The sequence below is a fragment of the Rana temporaria genome, chromosome 7 (genome assembly GCF_905171775.1).
Source record: "Rana temporaria chromosome 7, aRanTem1.1, whole genome shotgun sequence".
In the NCBI taxonomy this organism is placed as follows: domain Eukaryota; kingdom Metazoa; phylum Chordata; class Amphibia; order Anura; family Ranidae; genus Rana; species Rana temporaria.
In genome coordinates, this window is record NC_053495.1 from 91029472 (window position 1) to 91046472 (window position 17001).

Genomic DNA, 17001 nt, shown 5'->3' on the forward strand with positions numbered 1-17001 from the left:
TGGCGACAGATTGCACCACAGTCTGTTCAGGAGCTCAGTGATGCCCCCTGGTCTAGATCCAGGAAGAAATACCCCAGGACACCATCCGTCTCATTCAAAGCATCCTCCCTGACGTTATAATGCACACATACAAGAACATGGGGGCCATAATAATTACCGAGTAGCATTTTAAGTTGCTGCAATGAAATTTCAGCAAAATTTACTAGCCTGCTGCATAATTTTTTCCCTTTGATTTTCAGGGTGTCTTTGAATTCAGCCCTCTGCAGGTTGCTGATTTTCATTTCCATCAAACGATGGGGCATCCTTTCGTTTCAAACACATTACCCAGGCCATATCAGTATAGATAACCAGCATGAAATTTTTCCCCATTGGCATCTGATGCGTCTTCAAAGCTTTCCTTCAATTTTTTTGAGCAGTGTAGAGGTATTCAACATTATATATATATATATATATATATATATATATATATATATATATATATATATATATATATATATATATTTTTACACATATATACATACATACACACACTATACTAATACATGCTATTAATAAATCACCCAACTCATATAATGGAAAGGTATTTTTCTTTGGAGTATAGTGGTTGTTTAAAGCTGACGTGTAATGTATGCATAAGATATCTTCCACTAATGCCCCCACATCTAGTATTTTTTTTTAATCAAAGCATTTTGTTTAAGAAATACATTTTTGGACATGTTTTTGCAAACTGCTGATCAGCTGCTTGATTTGTAAATCTGCCATTTCTTGTCCAAATAACTTGATTTTCTTGATTTATAATCATGCAACATACCAGCAGATTGAACAGCTAAAGTTTGCACCACCAGGAAAAATGCTGTCTAAAGGGAACTATTAATCTAGGTTCACACTGATGCGATGCAGGAAACACAGCGAATTCTGTTAGTTTTCAGCACCACATCGAAATTGAACAGCTTTCATGCGATCTGCTGCAGGTGTCAATATTAAAGGGGTTGTAAAGGTAAAAGTTTTTTTACCTTAATGCATCCTATGCATTAAGGTAAAAAAAACATCTGACAGCACCCCCCCCCCCCCCCCCGAGCCCCCGTTTTACTTACCTCACCGCTTGAAAGTCCCGGGCGCATGCTTGTCATCTTGTTCGGTTCCCAGCCTGCCCGTGGATTGGCTAGGCTGGGCAGATTGATAGCAGCGCAGCCATTGGCTGGCGCTGCTGTCAATCACAGCGGATGACGCGGCGCGCCGGGGGGCGGGGCCGAGTGATACAGTCGGCGGCTATGGCCGCCGATGTATCACGGAAGCGCGCTCGCAAAAGCTTTCCACCATGCGAGGGAGCTCGCATGAACGTGGAAAGCTTTTGCGAGGAGGAGCAGAGACAGCCGCTGAGGGACCCCAGAAGACACGGATCCGGGTCACTCTGTGCAAAACGAACTGCACAGCGGAGGTAAGTATAACATGTTTGTTATTTAAAAAAAAATGTCTGCCTTTAGTGTCCCTTTAAATTGACACCCTGAAACAGCTCACAAATTGCAGTGCGATTTCCAGAATCAGATCGCATGAATCACACTTGTAATCTGATTCAGGTGCGAAAAAGAAAAGGTCCATCACCATTCTTGAACAGATGCAGTGCGATTTGAGCCATACAAAATGAATGGCTCAAATCGCACCCCACAGACATTGCATGTGATTTGCACAGGAATGCAGGGCAATACAGACGTGGAAAGCGTGAACCCATGATGTTTTTTTATATAAATGATTGGGATAGAAAACCAATAGCTGTGAGAAGCAGACAACAGTATGGATCAGAAGGAATAGTGATTAATGAATTGAAGCAGTTCAGACAGGAAAAAATGTGGGTCCAAAATAACTGCTGCAGCTTGAAAAGGTTATATTGCGTAGATTCATGTTTGCAGGGAATTGAGAGTAATCAGTTTCAGCACAGAGGAGGACTTGCTACAAGTATGGGAAGGAAAAAGATAAGGTTAGGCATTCCAGTTTAATATTTGACAATATTAAATCTCAATGTTTGGAAGCTGATATGGCCACATAGACTTTTTTTTTTTTTTTATGGGGAATCAGGATAGGTTTTGCAGCTGCCAACTTGTTTTTAAAGATTGCAGGCTTTGGAGCTCTCATTTTGATCCTGGCTTTATATCCTAATTAGTCACTGACCTAAACAAGCGTGTTGGATCTAGATATCCAATTTCACATGCTCCATATTTGCTAGTTAAAAACAACAAAGTTTCCACATTTCTATTATGACAGAATGAGGTTGATTTACTAAAACTGAAGAGTGCAAAATCTGTGCAGATATGCATAAAAACCAATCCTCTTTCATTATTTATTTTGTCACAACTTAATTGAACAAGCTGAAGTTAGAAGCTGACCGGCTATCATGCACAGCTGCACCAGATTTTGCACTCTCCAGTTTTAGTAAATCAACCCCAATGCCTTTACAGCAAATAATGTATAAATTAGGCAGTGCTGCACTATCATGGTTGTGCAATTCGTTGTGAGGCCCCTGATTTCATGAACTTTAGGATCCATATTGTCTTAATTGAGCTCCCTAAACATAGCTTCAAATCAGAGAAAACAGTGTAAACCACTGCTGTACATAAAAAAAACTGTTATATTTCTTAATACAAGACCCATGTGAAGATCATCTCTACAATGGATGGCTTTTGTTTCTTATTCTGTCACCAGGTGAGTAATCTTTTTGCACAATCAGAACTTTAGCACAACCATTATGTACAGACACAGAGGTATGTTCAGCTTTTATTAAAGTATCCCACAAGAGCATCCACCAATTCTTGCTTTTTCCCACCCTTTAGACCATAGCCCTGGCAAAGTTGCTTTAACACAGGCACAGTTAATTTTCCTAGAGTTCCATTCTTCACACTGGTCCTAATATCATCTTCTGACATAGAAATCTCAACCTTAGCTTTCTTCCCAGTCTGACCATCACCTTCACCTGCAAAACAAAATGGGTCTTGAAACTTAAACACTGTAAAAATTAAATGATCCACAATGTTAACATTTCGAACATTTTACATGATTACTAATGAGACATGTAAATATAACCAACTAAACTCTGCCTGTATATTTAAGATGATGACTAAACCATGATTGGGAAACCCATCTTTTCTCCTCAAAACAGAATTACTGCTCAAAATGTATTTCTATTGTTGCAATCAAATTAGAGAAAAAGACGTTTGTGTGTTCCTATTCACAGAGGTTACCTAAAAATAATAAAAAATAATAATTTGCCCGTCTACTTATTTGAAGCAGGCCATGGCAGACTGCAAGCTACCAATTTGAAAGAAGAATAAACTCAATCTGTCCACATTTACGAACACACAGGGTTCATTAAGGCTCCTTTCACACTAGCCGACTCCAAAGTTGTGCAATTTTCATTGTGATTTTGATAAGACTTTTAGACTCTTTGGCATTGAAGTTGTGTCAAAGCCGGCTCAAAGTAGTGCAGGAACCGGTTATGAAGTTGCAGCGACTTCAGGAGTATCAATTGGAATGTCTCTTATAGGGATATATGGCATTTTTGTATGTCCTGTGACTGAGTCTTACAAGTCAGATCCTAAGTCACACAAGTGTGAAAGGAGCCTAACCTAAAATGCAGAAGACCAGTGTTTAGATGTTTGTTAGAATAGACATTGTTCAAATCTAGTTTACAAAGGATAATGAGATCTGTCAGCATACTTCTGATAGATAATTATGATAAACATTAACTCCCCAGCTCCCTCTGCATAACGGAGGAAATATTCAGTTTGGAGCAAGTAAAATGTAAGCAGCAAATTTTGTTTTACGTTAACACAAAACAAATAAAAGTAGGTGCGATGGTTTGGCTGCAAAAATGGAAACGTACTTTAAAGTAGGGGTTCTTAACCTGGGATCCATGGACACCAAGTGGTCAATGGATGGGTTTCAAGGGGTCTAATAATAATAATAATAATAAAAAAAAAATTACATTCAATATTCAGCCCTCCCTCTTGTCCCAATCAATGGTTTCCCATTGCAAGAAAAAGCACCATCCCACTCCTTCTACACAACCTCCATCTTATGCTATTCCGTAATAACAAGTGCAAATTTTCATTTTCTAGCAGAAGATTTAAGAAGAATTAAAACTGTTGCGTTTAATTTTCACAAGGTGATTGCATTTAATTTTTGTAATAAGTGGCTATTACTTTTGCATGAAAACATAAAAAGGAGTGAGATTGTTTACTTTATTCAAACTTATGCATGTCATAAATCAAATCAAATTTCAGTAAAACAAAGTACATATATTCCTTGTATGACTCAAAAAGGGTTACAATGGCTTTAAAAGTTCAGCTAAAGCCAATACTTTTTTTCATCTTGCATAGAGTAGGGAATTATAGAAATCTGTCAATTTGTTTTTACCATCTGTGTCCAATTGGGGAAATGTATACTTACTGTCCCTCCAAGCCCCCCCCCCCCACAACAACAAAAAGATGGTTGTGCTGGTTGTGGAGTTTGGGCAAACTACACATGTAAAAAAAAAAAAAAACTACATCTAAAATGTATATATAGGTTTGTGTGTCTAGTATCCTCAGCTCTACCCCAACCAACCCCCCGACTAGCAATTCCTGGCTTTCATTTGAAAGCCAGGACTTGTTTTTCATCACATAAGCAGATGTGCAGTGCCAATAAGAGTTACAATGCAGCAAGGTTACCCATGCACTGTAAGTACTTTGGTTCAGTCATAGCAAATCAAAAAGGGTGAATCAAAGGAATTTCAACTTGCTGTAAATTCAATTTCTTGGAGTACAGTACAGGACACAGGCTTGCTAGACCCTGTGTTTCAGACTGGTACCTTCACTCTAAGATATGCAATTTACATGCAAGTCAAAATGGCTTTCTTTGAGTTTCCTCCAGACCCACAAGAACTGCAAACCGTTGATAATTTTTCTTCAGTCTCTATGGTAAATTGCAGGGGGCTCCCTGATCAGCATCCCATCCAGCCGAGCAGGCCTTGGGAGGGCAAGCAGGGACTTTGCCTGAAGTTTCAGCCCTGTAGAGGGGTATGCAACTATCCCCCAACTGCTTTCAAATGCTGCTGGCATTTCACCCCCGGTACCCCCACCGGTGGAGGCCCAGCCACCCGCCGCAGAGGACAAAGACTAAGCATCCCCGGTGGATAGCCTGCACCACTCTGCAGGATCCTGGCCGATTGTGTACGGATGCCGGCCCCGGGAGGTGTACCAAGATGGCACAGAGAGCGTCTCTTCCGGTGCCGGTCAGTGGCCATCTTAGCAGAGACATGGAAGCCTTCAGGACAACTGGATGGGGTCACTTCCGGGTGGCGGCACGAAAAAAAAAAATAGAATGTCAGGAGGCCTCCTTCCCTAATGGAACTCCAGAAAGGAAGACTCTGGCGGGGGAGGAAAATATGTACAGGTACGTCCACCAACCTGCACGGGGTCAGTTGGGGGCGGGGCTGGAGCTGAGGCAGGAAGCAGTTAAAAGGACACTCTAAACAGAGGCTCCTGGTGGCTGACCATGTCGGACGCTTCTCCACCCTGCACTGCAGATCCTGCAAGCCAGGACAGCTCCAAGGTAAGCCAGGGTACTCTGGAGTCACCTCTGTCTTCACCTCACTACAAACCTTTATACTTGCTTAAACCATCTACCTCACAGGGTCCTCTGTGCTTGATTACAGGCAAAGGCCCTGGAGGAAAAAAGTGTGAAAATCAGCAGCAAGGCATGTGCTTCTTGTGGCCACCAGTTTCCTCCCGACTGGAAAAAGCCAGTATGCCAAAAATGCATAGACAAAATGGTGGCTAAGGAGTCGCAAGGCTACCTCAAAGACGTGCTCAGTTCTTTCAAAAAGGAAATTTAAGAGCACTATTGGACCACTACGCTCAGCAATTGAGAAGTTGGAGGTACCAGCAAGCTCTAGTGAAACCAGTACCCCATCTACCAGCAGGGAATGCGTCCCTTCAGGTAGCAGGGAAGAGGTGATGACTCCGAACAGGAATCTGAGGAAGGACTATGCTCAGATTCTGAAGATGATCCAGCATCAGAGGGCAACTTATTTCCCTCAGAAGATACAGTCTTCTAAAGGCTATAGAAGAAAAAGAAAAGCCGCTCTCAAAGCACAGGTTCCAAATGATACATACCCTTGATAGGCTCTCAGGTGCAGGCTCTGCTGGGATCAGAGAACAAATAAGCCTGGACTAAGCACCAGATTCAGGTGTGAAACACGTAAGCCGTTTCTGGATTTTAACCTAATAAAGGTGTTGTATCGGAGTGCTGCCGCCCAGGCTTATTCGTTTGTTCCTCTAAAGGCTATAGGCGACACGCTGGGTAGTAAAGAGCAAAACGCCGCAGAGAATTCCCTGCACAACAAAATGTACAAAAGGTCTGCAGCCCAAGAAACCCAGAATGTTTTCAGGACATCAAACTCTTAAAGACATAAACAAAAGGGAGTTTGAAAATCCAAAAAATAAACTCTTCACACCAGCAGCAGTTAAACACAGGTATCATTTGCAGAGGCAAATACCAAGACTTTGCCAAAGTGGACTCTAGCGAGAGTCGTGAACATATCCGACGATGCGGGTACCTTAAATGACCCCATAGATAAGGAGATGGAAGCCCTACTGAAGAGGGCTTGGGAAGCTGGGGCAGCAAACCTGAACCCAGCGATAGCTTCCACCTGCACAGCCTGCACCTTACTAGTATGGTTGACTTAACTGCAATATTTACTGGAAGGTGACACGTCAAGGGAAGAGTTAGTAAGAACTATCTCCACGCTAACCAAAGCGGCAGCTTTTCTGGCAGATGCTTTGGCGAAAACCGTAAGAATATCGTCAAGGGCCTTTGTGCATTCGGCCCGAAGAGCCCTGTGGCTGAAATCATGGTAGGGGACATCGCTTCCAAAAACAGGTTGTGCAGAATTCCATTCACGAGAGATATGCTGTTCGGGCCTGACCTAGAAACAGTACTAAGGGAAAAGGGAGTAGCCGCTCTAGGAGGGAACCCAGACGATTGCGGCTGTCCAGAGACAATCTTTGTTCCTGCTTTAGAAACAGTACTAGACAAGACCGTGGCAAAGAACAAAGGGTTTCCCCAGGCTAAAAAGAAACAGGGGAAGGCGCCCTTTCGTAAATTCAAAAAATTAAACAAACCGGGAACACAAAAGTACTGTGAACAAAATAAACAAGAAAGTCGAGGATTCATCCTCAAGTCTACCAATAAAAAAACAATGACTGTCTTTAGGTGGGGTGCAGCCTTTGCCCACTAGTGAAGGAAAGCTACAAAAATGTCTGTCTGCCACACCATAGTGGAGGGCTACGAAATAGAGATACAAAGGCCTTTTTAGATTCCCAGAAAACCCTGTTGACCCAGAAAGTGATCCATCATGTCCCACAAGAAGAGGAGAAAACAGGGTTTTAATTACATATCTTCGCAAAGAAAAAAAAAACGTTGGGCAAGCTAAGGCTCATACTTGAACCTCAAGCTGCTCAACAGAAGGGGTAAAATACAAGAGAGATTCAGGATGGAGTCTATCTATTCAGTCAGGAATATCCTACCAGCAGGGATATTCATGGCAACAAAAGACTTGCAAGATGCTTATCTACACGTCCCCATAAAAGAAAGCTAAAATTTCTAAGGTTTACGATTCAAGGACCAACGGCTACCCTACATCTGCAATACACATCTTTGCCATTCAGCCAAAGGTGGAGTCACCAGCTGTACTATCCATTCCCTCCAACTACCCCAATACAGAGAGCGATTCAGAAAATCAAAAGAAAAAGGCAGCAGTAATACTTCTAGCACCGTACTAGCCCCAGAGAGCATGGTTCAGCCACTTGAACCTCAGTGTTCAGCCCATGACACTACCAGACCTCCTATCGCAGGGGCCAGTCAACCATCCGAATCAAAAACTCGTGAAGCTTTCGGGTTTGGTTCCCGAAAGGGTGAGACTGTCGGACAGAGTAATCAACACCATCCTAGAGAGCAGAAAACCTGTGACTAGAGCCATCTACAAGAAAGCAAGGAAAAAGTTTGTCTCCTGGCATGAAAACAAACAGAGTTCTGGCAGAGGAATCATCCTGGCAATTCTGGATTTCCCGCAGGAAGAAGCAGCAAGAACATCTCACAGAGCACACTAAAAGGTACAGGTGGCAAAAACATTCCTTCTTTCTGGACACCAGATTAGCTGAGGATCCGCTCATAAAGAGATTTCTGATCTCGTTAAATAGAGGTAGACCTGCAAAAGTTGGCAGAACTCCAACGTGGGATCTTTCCATGGTGCTCAGAGGATTTCTCCCTCCCCCATTCGAACCGCTGGAGGAAAGCTCAGACAAGAACCTTATTTACTCTAAAAACCGCGCTCTTGGGGGCCTTAGTATCAGCCAGAAGAGTGAGCAAAATTCAAGCAATTTCCATGATGGAACCATACTGCCTGATGCAGACAAAATAGTCCTCTCGCCAGACCCAGCTTTTCTACCAAAAGTCTCTTCAACCTTCCACAGGACGCAAAATGTGGTTATCCCATCTCTTTCAAAATCAATGGATAGCAAAAAGAGAGACGCATACAACAAGCTAGACGCAAGAAATATACTCGCAGCTTATCTCGACGGAACAAAGGACTGGCAAAAAACGACCTTATTATTCGTCCTCTATGCAGGAGTCAATAAGGGAAAACAGGCATCGAAAAACACGATATGCAGATGGATAAAACTCACCATACAGATAGCCTATGAAACACAAAGCCTTGCCCCTCCAAGCGGGATTAAAGCTCATTCAACCAGAGCCTGGGCAACCTCGGTTGCAGAGAAGGCAGAGGCAACTCCTGAGCAGATCTGCAGGGCAGCAACATGGTCGAGCTTCAGTACCTTCGAAAGGCACTACCGTATCGACCAGTTGTCCAGCCAAGACCAGACATTTGGTCGCAAAATTCTCCAGACCTTATCCCCACTCTAGTATTGCTTGTTATACTCTCTCGGATACTGCCCTAGAGTTAGGTACCTGTTAACTCTTTCTAAGAAGTCCAGGGCAGCACTAGCTCCCAACCTAAGCTATAATACCAGGTAATGTGGGGAAGCATTGGCTTACTGAGAGTTCCTTCGGTGCTTTAATAATAAGGGCTCATTTACACTTGCTTCGGCTTCAACACACATTAACAGCTAGTTTACACTTGCTTCAAACAAGGCTTTGGACAGGCTTTGTTAAAACTCTCTGAACGTTAGTCAAAGCCCGTCACTAAATAAAATGGTTAGCTTACGGCTGCCAGTGTGCCCATCAAACGCCGCCAGTGTGCCCATCAAACGCCGCCAGTGTGCCCATCAAATGCTGCCACTGTGCATCCCCCGCTCTGGCACTTACCTGTCTCGGTGGGGCCCGGTCACGGTCCTCCACACTCCTGGCTCCTCTAATCGTCCGTCCTCTCTTCCCGTCTCTGCTAGGTTTGGACGCCTTATAGGTGGCGTCTAATCACATCGCCTGTAGTTTCAGCCAATCAGGTTACCGGTAACATACCCGGCAACCTGATTGGCTGAGAGGCGGGTCAGTGTTAGGGAAGCTTCCCTAACACACCACTGAGTAAGCAGCGAACACACAGCGTTGCGCCCGCTGCTTACCCTTTTGGAAGCTTGTTGGTGAGTGACAAGAGGGGGCGGCGCTCCTGCGCCCTTTATGGACGCACCGCCGATGCTCAATTATTCAGAAACGTCAGTGCAGCACTGGATGAAAGCTGCAAGGGTCTGTCAGGCGTCCAGAAACTCATTGACATTTAACACACACACACACACACACACACACACACACACACACACACACACAAAGAGATCACAGGTGAGGATGGTTACCTTTAATAGCCATTCAACCCCCTTTGTGTCAACCTGTATGCATGTTATCAGGCCAAAATCACCAGGGTATGTAAACTTTTGATCAGGGTCATTTGGGTAGTTTCTGTTGTCATGATGATATAAAAAGGGTAAACACAGTTGATTGATAATAAATGACTTCAGCAAAACACTAATCATGAGTGAAAGAAAAGTTTTTGTGTTATCATTCATATTTTCTGAAACATGGCCAAGAAATCATAAATTCTGCCAGGGTATGTAAGCTTATGAGCTCAATTGTATATTTTAACCACTTCCTTACTGGGCACTTAAACCCCTTCCTGACCAGAGGACTTTTTGCGATTCGGCACTGCGTCGCTTTAACTGACAATTGCGCGGTCGTGCGACGTGGCTCCCAAACAAAATTAACGTCCTTTTTTCCCCCACAAATAGAGCTTTCTTTTGGTGGTATTTGATCACCTCTGCGGTTTTTATTTTTTGCGCTATAAACAAAAATAGAGCGACAATTTTGAAAAAAAATAATTTTTTTACTTGTTGCTATAATAAATAGCTAATTTTTTTTTACGTTTTTTTTTTATCCTCAGTCTAGGCCGATACGTATTCTACATACTTTTAGTAAAAAAAATAAATCGCAATAAGCGACTGGTTTGCGCAAAAGTTATAGCGCCTACAAAATAAGGGACAGAATTATTATTTTTTTTTTTTTTTTTTTTTTACTAGAAATGGCGGCGATCTGCGATTTTTATTGGGACTGCGACGTTATGGCGGACACATCGGACACTTTTGACACATTTTTGGCGCCATTCACATTTATACTGCAATCAGTGCTATAAATATGCACTAATCTATATATATAAAACTCAACGTGTCTGTGTGTGTATGTATGTATGTATGTATGTATGTATGTATGTATGTATGTATGTATGTATGTATGTATGTATGTATGTTCCAGCATCACGTTCAAACGGCTAAAGATATTAACATGAAACTTGGCACACATGTTACTTATATGTCAGCAACAAACATAGGATAGGTGGTTTAACCCTTACCCACCCCCATTTGCCATGGTCGGGGGTTTTCTTTAAAGTCCCATTCAACTCTATGGGAAATACATGTTACTTCATAACTTCCAAACGGCTGTAGATATTTCGATAACACTTGGTCACATGTTACTTATATGTCCACTTAAACTATAGGATAGTTAATTTAACTACCCCCATTTGTGAGGGTCGGGGTTTTTGTTTAAAGTCCCATGTAAATCAATGGGAAATGTATGTTCCCACATAACTTCTGTACGCCTGGAGATATTTCAATAATACCTGGTACACATATTACTTATATGCCAAATAAAAATATATGACAGTTAAATTAACCCTTACCTACAACCTTATATAAAAGATGGGTATATTTATATTACTATGATTTTCCTCCCCAAAAGGTTAAGATAGGAAGACCGGGCAACGCCGGGTATTCAGCTAGTTACTGTATAAATGTGACTGGCAGGGAAGGGGTTAACACTAGGGGGTGAGGAAGGGGTTAAATGTGTACCCTAATATTAGTGTTCTAACTGTGGGGGAAGGGGGGTGACTGGGGGGAGGTGACCGATCTGTGTCTCTATGTACAAGAGACACAGATCCGTCTCCTCTCTCCCCTGACAGCACCGCTGTCTGCGAGAGCCGGGAATGAGAGATGATCTCATATGTAAACATATGAGATCATCTCTCATTGGTCGCACAGATCGCCTAGGAAACGGCCGCTCCGATTGGCCGTTCACGGCGATCTGTGACCGGCTGTGTCCAAGGCACACGGCCAGCACAGCAGTTCCCCGCTGCGCGCTCTGGAGCGCGCGCGGGGAACGTGCAAAGGGGCGGCCGTAAAAAGACGGCCTGTTAGAGATTGGGAGCCGCGCTGCGGCCGTACAAAGTCGTACGGCCGTCAGCAAGTGGTTAAAGCATATGTGTTTTGTATATCTTAAGGGTATTTCTAATTTAGTGATACAATTAAATGACAGGCAAGTATATGAGCCTTTACAAGGAGAGCTCACACTTACCACTGAAACAAGTATAGTATTTTGTTGCCCAAAATTCAAAGACATACACCTACAGTATAAGGACAATCCAGTGTATCTTTGTGCTGTTCTTTAACTGAACAGGTGCCCAAACAATTTGTGAATGTTTGGATTCTGTGAATGACAGCAACTTACTTCTCTTTGACAGCAAGTGGTTCCAATCTGGTTAGCAATACTGCAATGGAAACGCCAGTGGTGCCCAAGTATGTTCACCTCTTCCTTGCTGTCTGGGACCTGGAGTGGGTTCTCAATGCTTGGAAACCACAGATGAATTTCATTAGATTATGGGCCTGCTATATTGATGATGTTTTGATCATATGATATGGATGTCAAGTGCAGTTTGAAGACTGTTTCTATTATTTTAAGGATAATACCATCAACATAATTTTTATAGCCATTTGATGGGAGCAAGACAGCGGGCCTAGATCTGAATTTAGGCTGAAAAGTTATTAGTCACGTTCAGGGCTGTCATGGTAAGTGATTTAAAGGCTAGTTGGAAGGCTGGACGGAGGCTGGCCTGTGTTTGTAGGCGGAGTCTGGGGGAGTACTTATCCTCCCTTCTCCGCTGGGTCCAGCGTCGGCCTCATTTCCTGTTTGCTTCCTGTTGATGTGCGTCACTTCCCCCGCGACCGCCGACGTCATTTCTGTGCGCCGACTAGCGTGGAGGGAGCTGAGATCGCGGGCTCCAGTGCGTCTCCAGGCCACGAGGGCTTTCAGGTACCCTGGGGGGGGGCCGCGACCAGCATTGGGACCGGCGTCCCCTTCTTGCATTCGGCCGCAGGTTCGCCTCTTCGCATCGGGGGGGGGGGCCGGGCTGTTAGGCTGCACTCGATGACAGCGCTCATTTCAGCATCCACAGGGGAAACCCTCGGGAGCCTCGCAGGGGACAACACACATAAGGGGGGGTATCACTCATGTCGCCGGAGGTGCTAGAGGCCAGGGGGGGATGGGGGGTTGGTTACAGACTGGCGGGGGAGGGGGGGGGGGGTTCCTGGTATCTACCATACCCCAGGAGTTCATGCATGCATTGTGTCCCATATGTGTTTCGTCTGGCTTATCATTTGGTGTCCCGTCCATGTAAACTGCTTGACCACCCTGTGTCATCATGTTAATCTTCCATGCAGATTTGCCGGTCTTGGGAGGGGGGGGGGGTAAATCTGTCACGATTAGTTGTTGGGGAATTCATCATGGTCATCTTGGCACGACCATGCGATTTATCTTTGAAAACAGCCATGTGATTTGCCTTTGATAAACAGTCATGCTTTTCTTTGATAAAACAGTCATGCGATTTGTCGGATAAAACGGTCATGCGATTTGTCCGATGAATCGGTCATGCGTTTTTGTCTGATGAAACGGTCATGCGATTTTATCTGATGAAACGGTCATGCGATTTTGTCTGATGAAACGGTCATGCGATTTTGTCTGACGAAACGGTCATGCGATTTTGTCTGACGAAACGGTCATGCGATGGGGGGGTAACTGCACGGTTGCCGTGAGCAAACTACCATGCGATTTGTCTTGTCAGGACGGTCATGCGTTTTGGCTTGGCAGATCGTCATACTATTGGTCTTCAGGGATTGTCATGCGACATGTCGTTAGTACGTGTCATAAGTCAGGTTCGGGAAATGTCATGCGATCTGTCAATGGTAAAATTGTCATGCGACTTTCACTGATAGGTCGGTCGTCTTCAGTGTGTCGGACGTGCGGTTTTTTCATTGATCGGTCATGCGTTTGCTTCAATCATGTAAGGAGGGCAGTTGCCACCTCACTGGGCATTTCATGTGGGGTGGGGGTGCGGTGGCATTAGGGCGGCAATTTCACGTCTTTACCACATTTTCATTTCTTTTGTCTGGTTATACATTTCATGCGCTCATTTCTCCGACGGTACATATGGTATTAATTCTTTCAGGTGGATTACAGTGTCTTCTCGGTGTCAGCTGGTACGTATTCGCTCGTTTTTAGGGGTACAGTTAGTTTTACCAGGTCCGTATTGCTTTCTGGTTCTGTCACGTCTACAGTTCAGTACAGGCTGAGGTTCATTAAATGATTGTTGGACCACAATCTTCTCGCCGTACATCCCATGTCTGGTATTGCACCATCATTTCTCATTTATACATACCCACCACGCTCCTGTGGGTATTGTAGCCCTGAGTGTTCGTTTTTTAATTACCTGTTGTCGCGCTGCAGGTCGCTCGGGCTCACTCATTTCATTTCATCATTTCGGGGTCGGGGTCCCGCTTGGTAGGTCACGCGCTATTTCCGGCCACCTAGGCAGTCACGCATTTTGGCCTGGTTGAGGGGCGAGGGCTTTTATGTTATTCTTTGTAGTTTGTCTCTTTAGATTTCGGTATGTCTTAAGTGGCTGATAGCGAGGACTTCTCGTTCGTCCCGCCTACGCCGCCACGCGGGGGTTCGGAGCTCGGAAATTCACCATCCTTGACAAGTTGGACCGTGCCCAGACTCATGGCTGAACTCCGCCGCAAAGGCATTTCTTTCCCCTCTTCTGCTAGGAAAGCAGAACTGTTTAGGTTATGTTTCCCACCCCTGTCACAATCATCTCCCGCCACCAGTGCTGAGCATGCGACGGTACACAACGCATTGGTACAGGTCCATGTGCTGCTAAACACGCTGGCTACCTCCATGGTCCAGTTGCAGGAAAGGATGGAGGTGATGGAGGCCCGGGCCTTGGCTAATACAGTAATGCCAGCCACTACCGTGGTGGATTCAGCATCCCCAGCGCTAGCGCTCCCAAGCCCAGCCGCAGGTAATGTCACTACTTTCCCTTCAGCGGTACCATCTCCGTTGGCTGCCCCACCTGCGGTATCTCCAGCCCATTTCATCCCGGCCAACATCAAAAAGGACATCTTGGAGGGGAAAGATGTTAACTTGGCCTCCCTGCTCATAGCGGCTCAGGATGTGTCAGAGAATAAATGTTTTACTTGTGGGGAAGTACCTGTGGTTCTGAAGACCAAAGACCCCAGGCTGAGTCGAAAACTCAGCGTACCGGAATTTGTGCTGGCTTTTGGTATTTTTAGGGATATCATCTGTTCTGTTAGCCCAGGTAGAAGGGAGGAATTGGATCTTTACCTTCATAAGGTTGTGGATCTGGCCCATAAATACGGTGGCACAATTTTTTATGATTACCACCGATCCTTTGCGGCTAAGGTGGCAGCCACCTGGGCTCAGTTCCAGGTGGTGTCATGGTGGGGGGCCATTGACATGGAGCTATTTTGTAGACATTTTGCTGGTCAAAAGTCCCCGGTATGTACCAGCTGCCAGTCCTCGGCTCATACCACGGCCTGGTGCTCTAATGCGGAATCCTCTAGTCAGGTAGGGCCCTCCAGGCAGGTGGCAGGGGGGTCTGCAGGAACCCTGGGGCAGGTGGACAAGTTGGGTAGACCCATACGATACCTTGGGAAAGCGCAGCTGTGTAACAATTATAATTATGCAGGTTGCAACTTCAACCAGTGTAGGTTGTTGCATGTTTGCGCTAACTGCTTTAGAGCCCACCCCAAGTCCGCCTGCTTGATCAAGCCAATTAGCACAGCCTGACTATGCCGAATTAACGTTTCCTTGCTGGGGGATCTCCTTGATGACCACCCAGCACCAGCAGTTAAGCAATTTTTGCTGGAAGGGTTTTCTGCTGGCCTCATCACCCTGCCGACAGAGACTTTCGAGTGTAATAATTTAAGGTCTGCAGAGAACAACCCAGTGGTTGTCGACGAATTGCTTCTAGCAGAGCTGGCCAAGGGGTTCCTCATCGGCCCCTTTTCGTCATCCCCCTTTTCCATGTGGAGGGTGAGCCCCATTGGGGTGGTCTCCGGCAAATTTTCTAATAAATTCCGTTTAATTTACGATTTGTCTGCGCCACATTCCTCTCATATCCCTAGCCTCAATTCACTCATCCCCTCCGAGGAATTTTCACTAAAATATGCATCAGTTGACTTGGCTATCCAACACATCCTACAGTTGGGTAGGGGTGCTTGGCTTTCCAAAGCGGACATCACTGACGCCTTCAAACTACTTCCCATTAGTCCGGCCCTCTGGCAGTGGCATGGTATGAAATGGCGAGGGCAGTATTTTTTCGCTACTAAATTAACATTTGGTTCAAAAAGCAGTCCGTTTTTGTTTGACACCTTTGCCCGGGCGTTGCATTGGATCCTGGAGGACTACGGTAGTTGTCAAAGGGTCATTCACTACCTTGACGACTTCCTGTTGTTGGAAGACCCTGGGCGCCCACCCAGGGATCTGCAGGTACTTACGGGTTTATTTTCAGGTTTAGACGTCCCGCTAGCAGCTCATAAAATGGAGGGCCCAGCCAAGGTCATCACCTTCTTGGGGATCACGCTGCACTCTGATCTTATGGTCGCTAGTCTGCCCATGGAGAAGCTGGCCAGGATTCGTCAGGTCATCCATCAGTTTGTCTGTTCCCCGGTATGTTCTAAAAAGGGACTTGCAGTCACTATTGGGGATGCTTAACCATGCCATGAGGATCATTCCTCAGGGGAGGGCGTTTGTGTCCAGATTACTGGCTGTGCTTCCCCAGGGTCAGGATTCGGACTCCCCGGTCAGGTTGCCAATGATTGCCCAAGCCGATTTGATCATGTGGGATCAGTTCCTCTGTCGCTGGAATGGTATCTCCATGTTCATCCCGCATCCTTCAGAGAGTTCCCCTCGAGTTTTTTCAGATGCTGCCGCTTCGGTCGGGTTTTCCGCCATCTTTGGTCAGGAATGGTTAGCTAGTCGCTGGCCCCCAGAGGTGTCCCACCTGCCAAAGTTTGCTCTCACTGGCGGCGGCAGTCACTTGGGGCCCTGGCTGGGCAGGCAATTCGGTCATATTCTTTACGGATAATTTGGCTACAGCCAGAATTATCAATAAAGGCAGGTCAGGGTTCCTTTTGATCATGTCTTTCATGTGCAAGCTGACTTGGCTGGGCTTGACGTATAGATTTCACTTCCAGGGGGAATTTATTAGGGGAGATCAGAACGGTGCAGCAGATGCCTTATCTCGTCTCAACATGCCACAATTTTTCTTTCAGCATCCGGCAGCGGATCGGACGGGCCAGCCAATTCCCCCCTTTGCACTGTTGGTCATGG

At 45.2% G+C, this 17001-nt stretch overlaps 1 protein-coding gene across 2 annotated transcripts in view; it reads right to left on the reverse strand.

The window, feature by feature from the left end:
* Nucleotides 1-2756: 2756 nt before the first annotated feature.
* XRCC6 (X-ray repair cross complementing 6) overlaps nucleotides 2757-17001 on the reverse strand; it is a 247393-nt gene continuing 233148 nt past the window's right edge. For both annotated transcript variants that reach the window (XM_040359639.1, XM_040359638.1), the window contains exon 13: nucleotides 2757-2965. In XM_040359639.1, coding sequence (XP_040215573.1) covers nucleotides 2763-2965 — 203 coding nt within the window. In that variant the 3' untranslated portion in view covers nucleotides 2757-2762. The remainder of the gene's footprint in view (nucleotides 2966-17001) is intronic.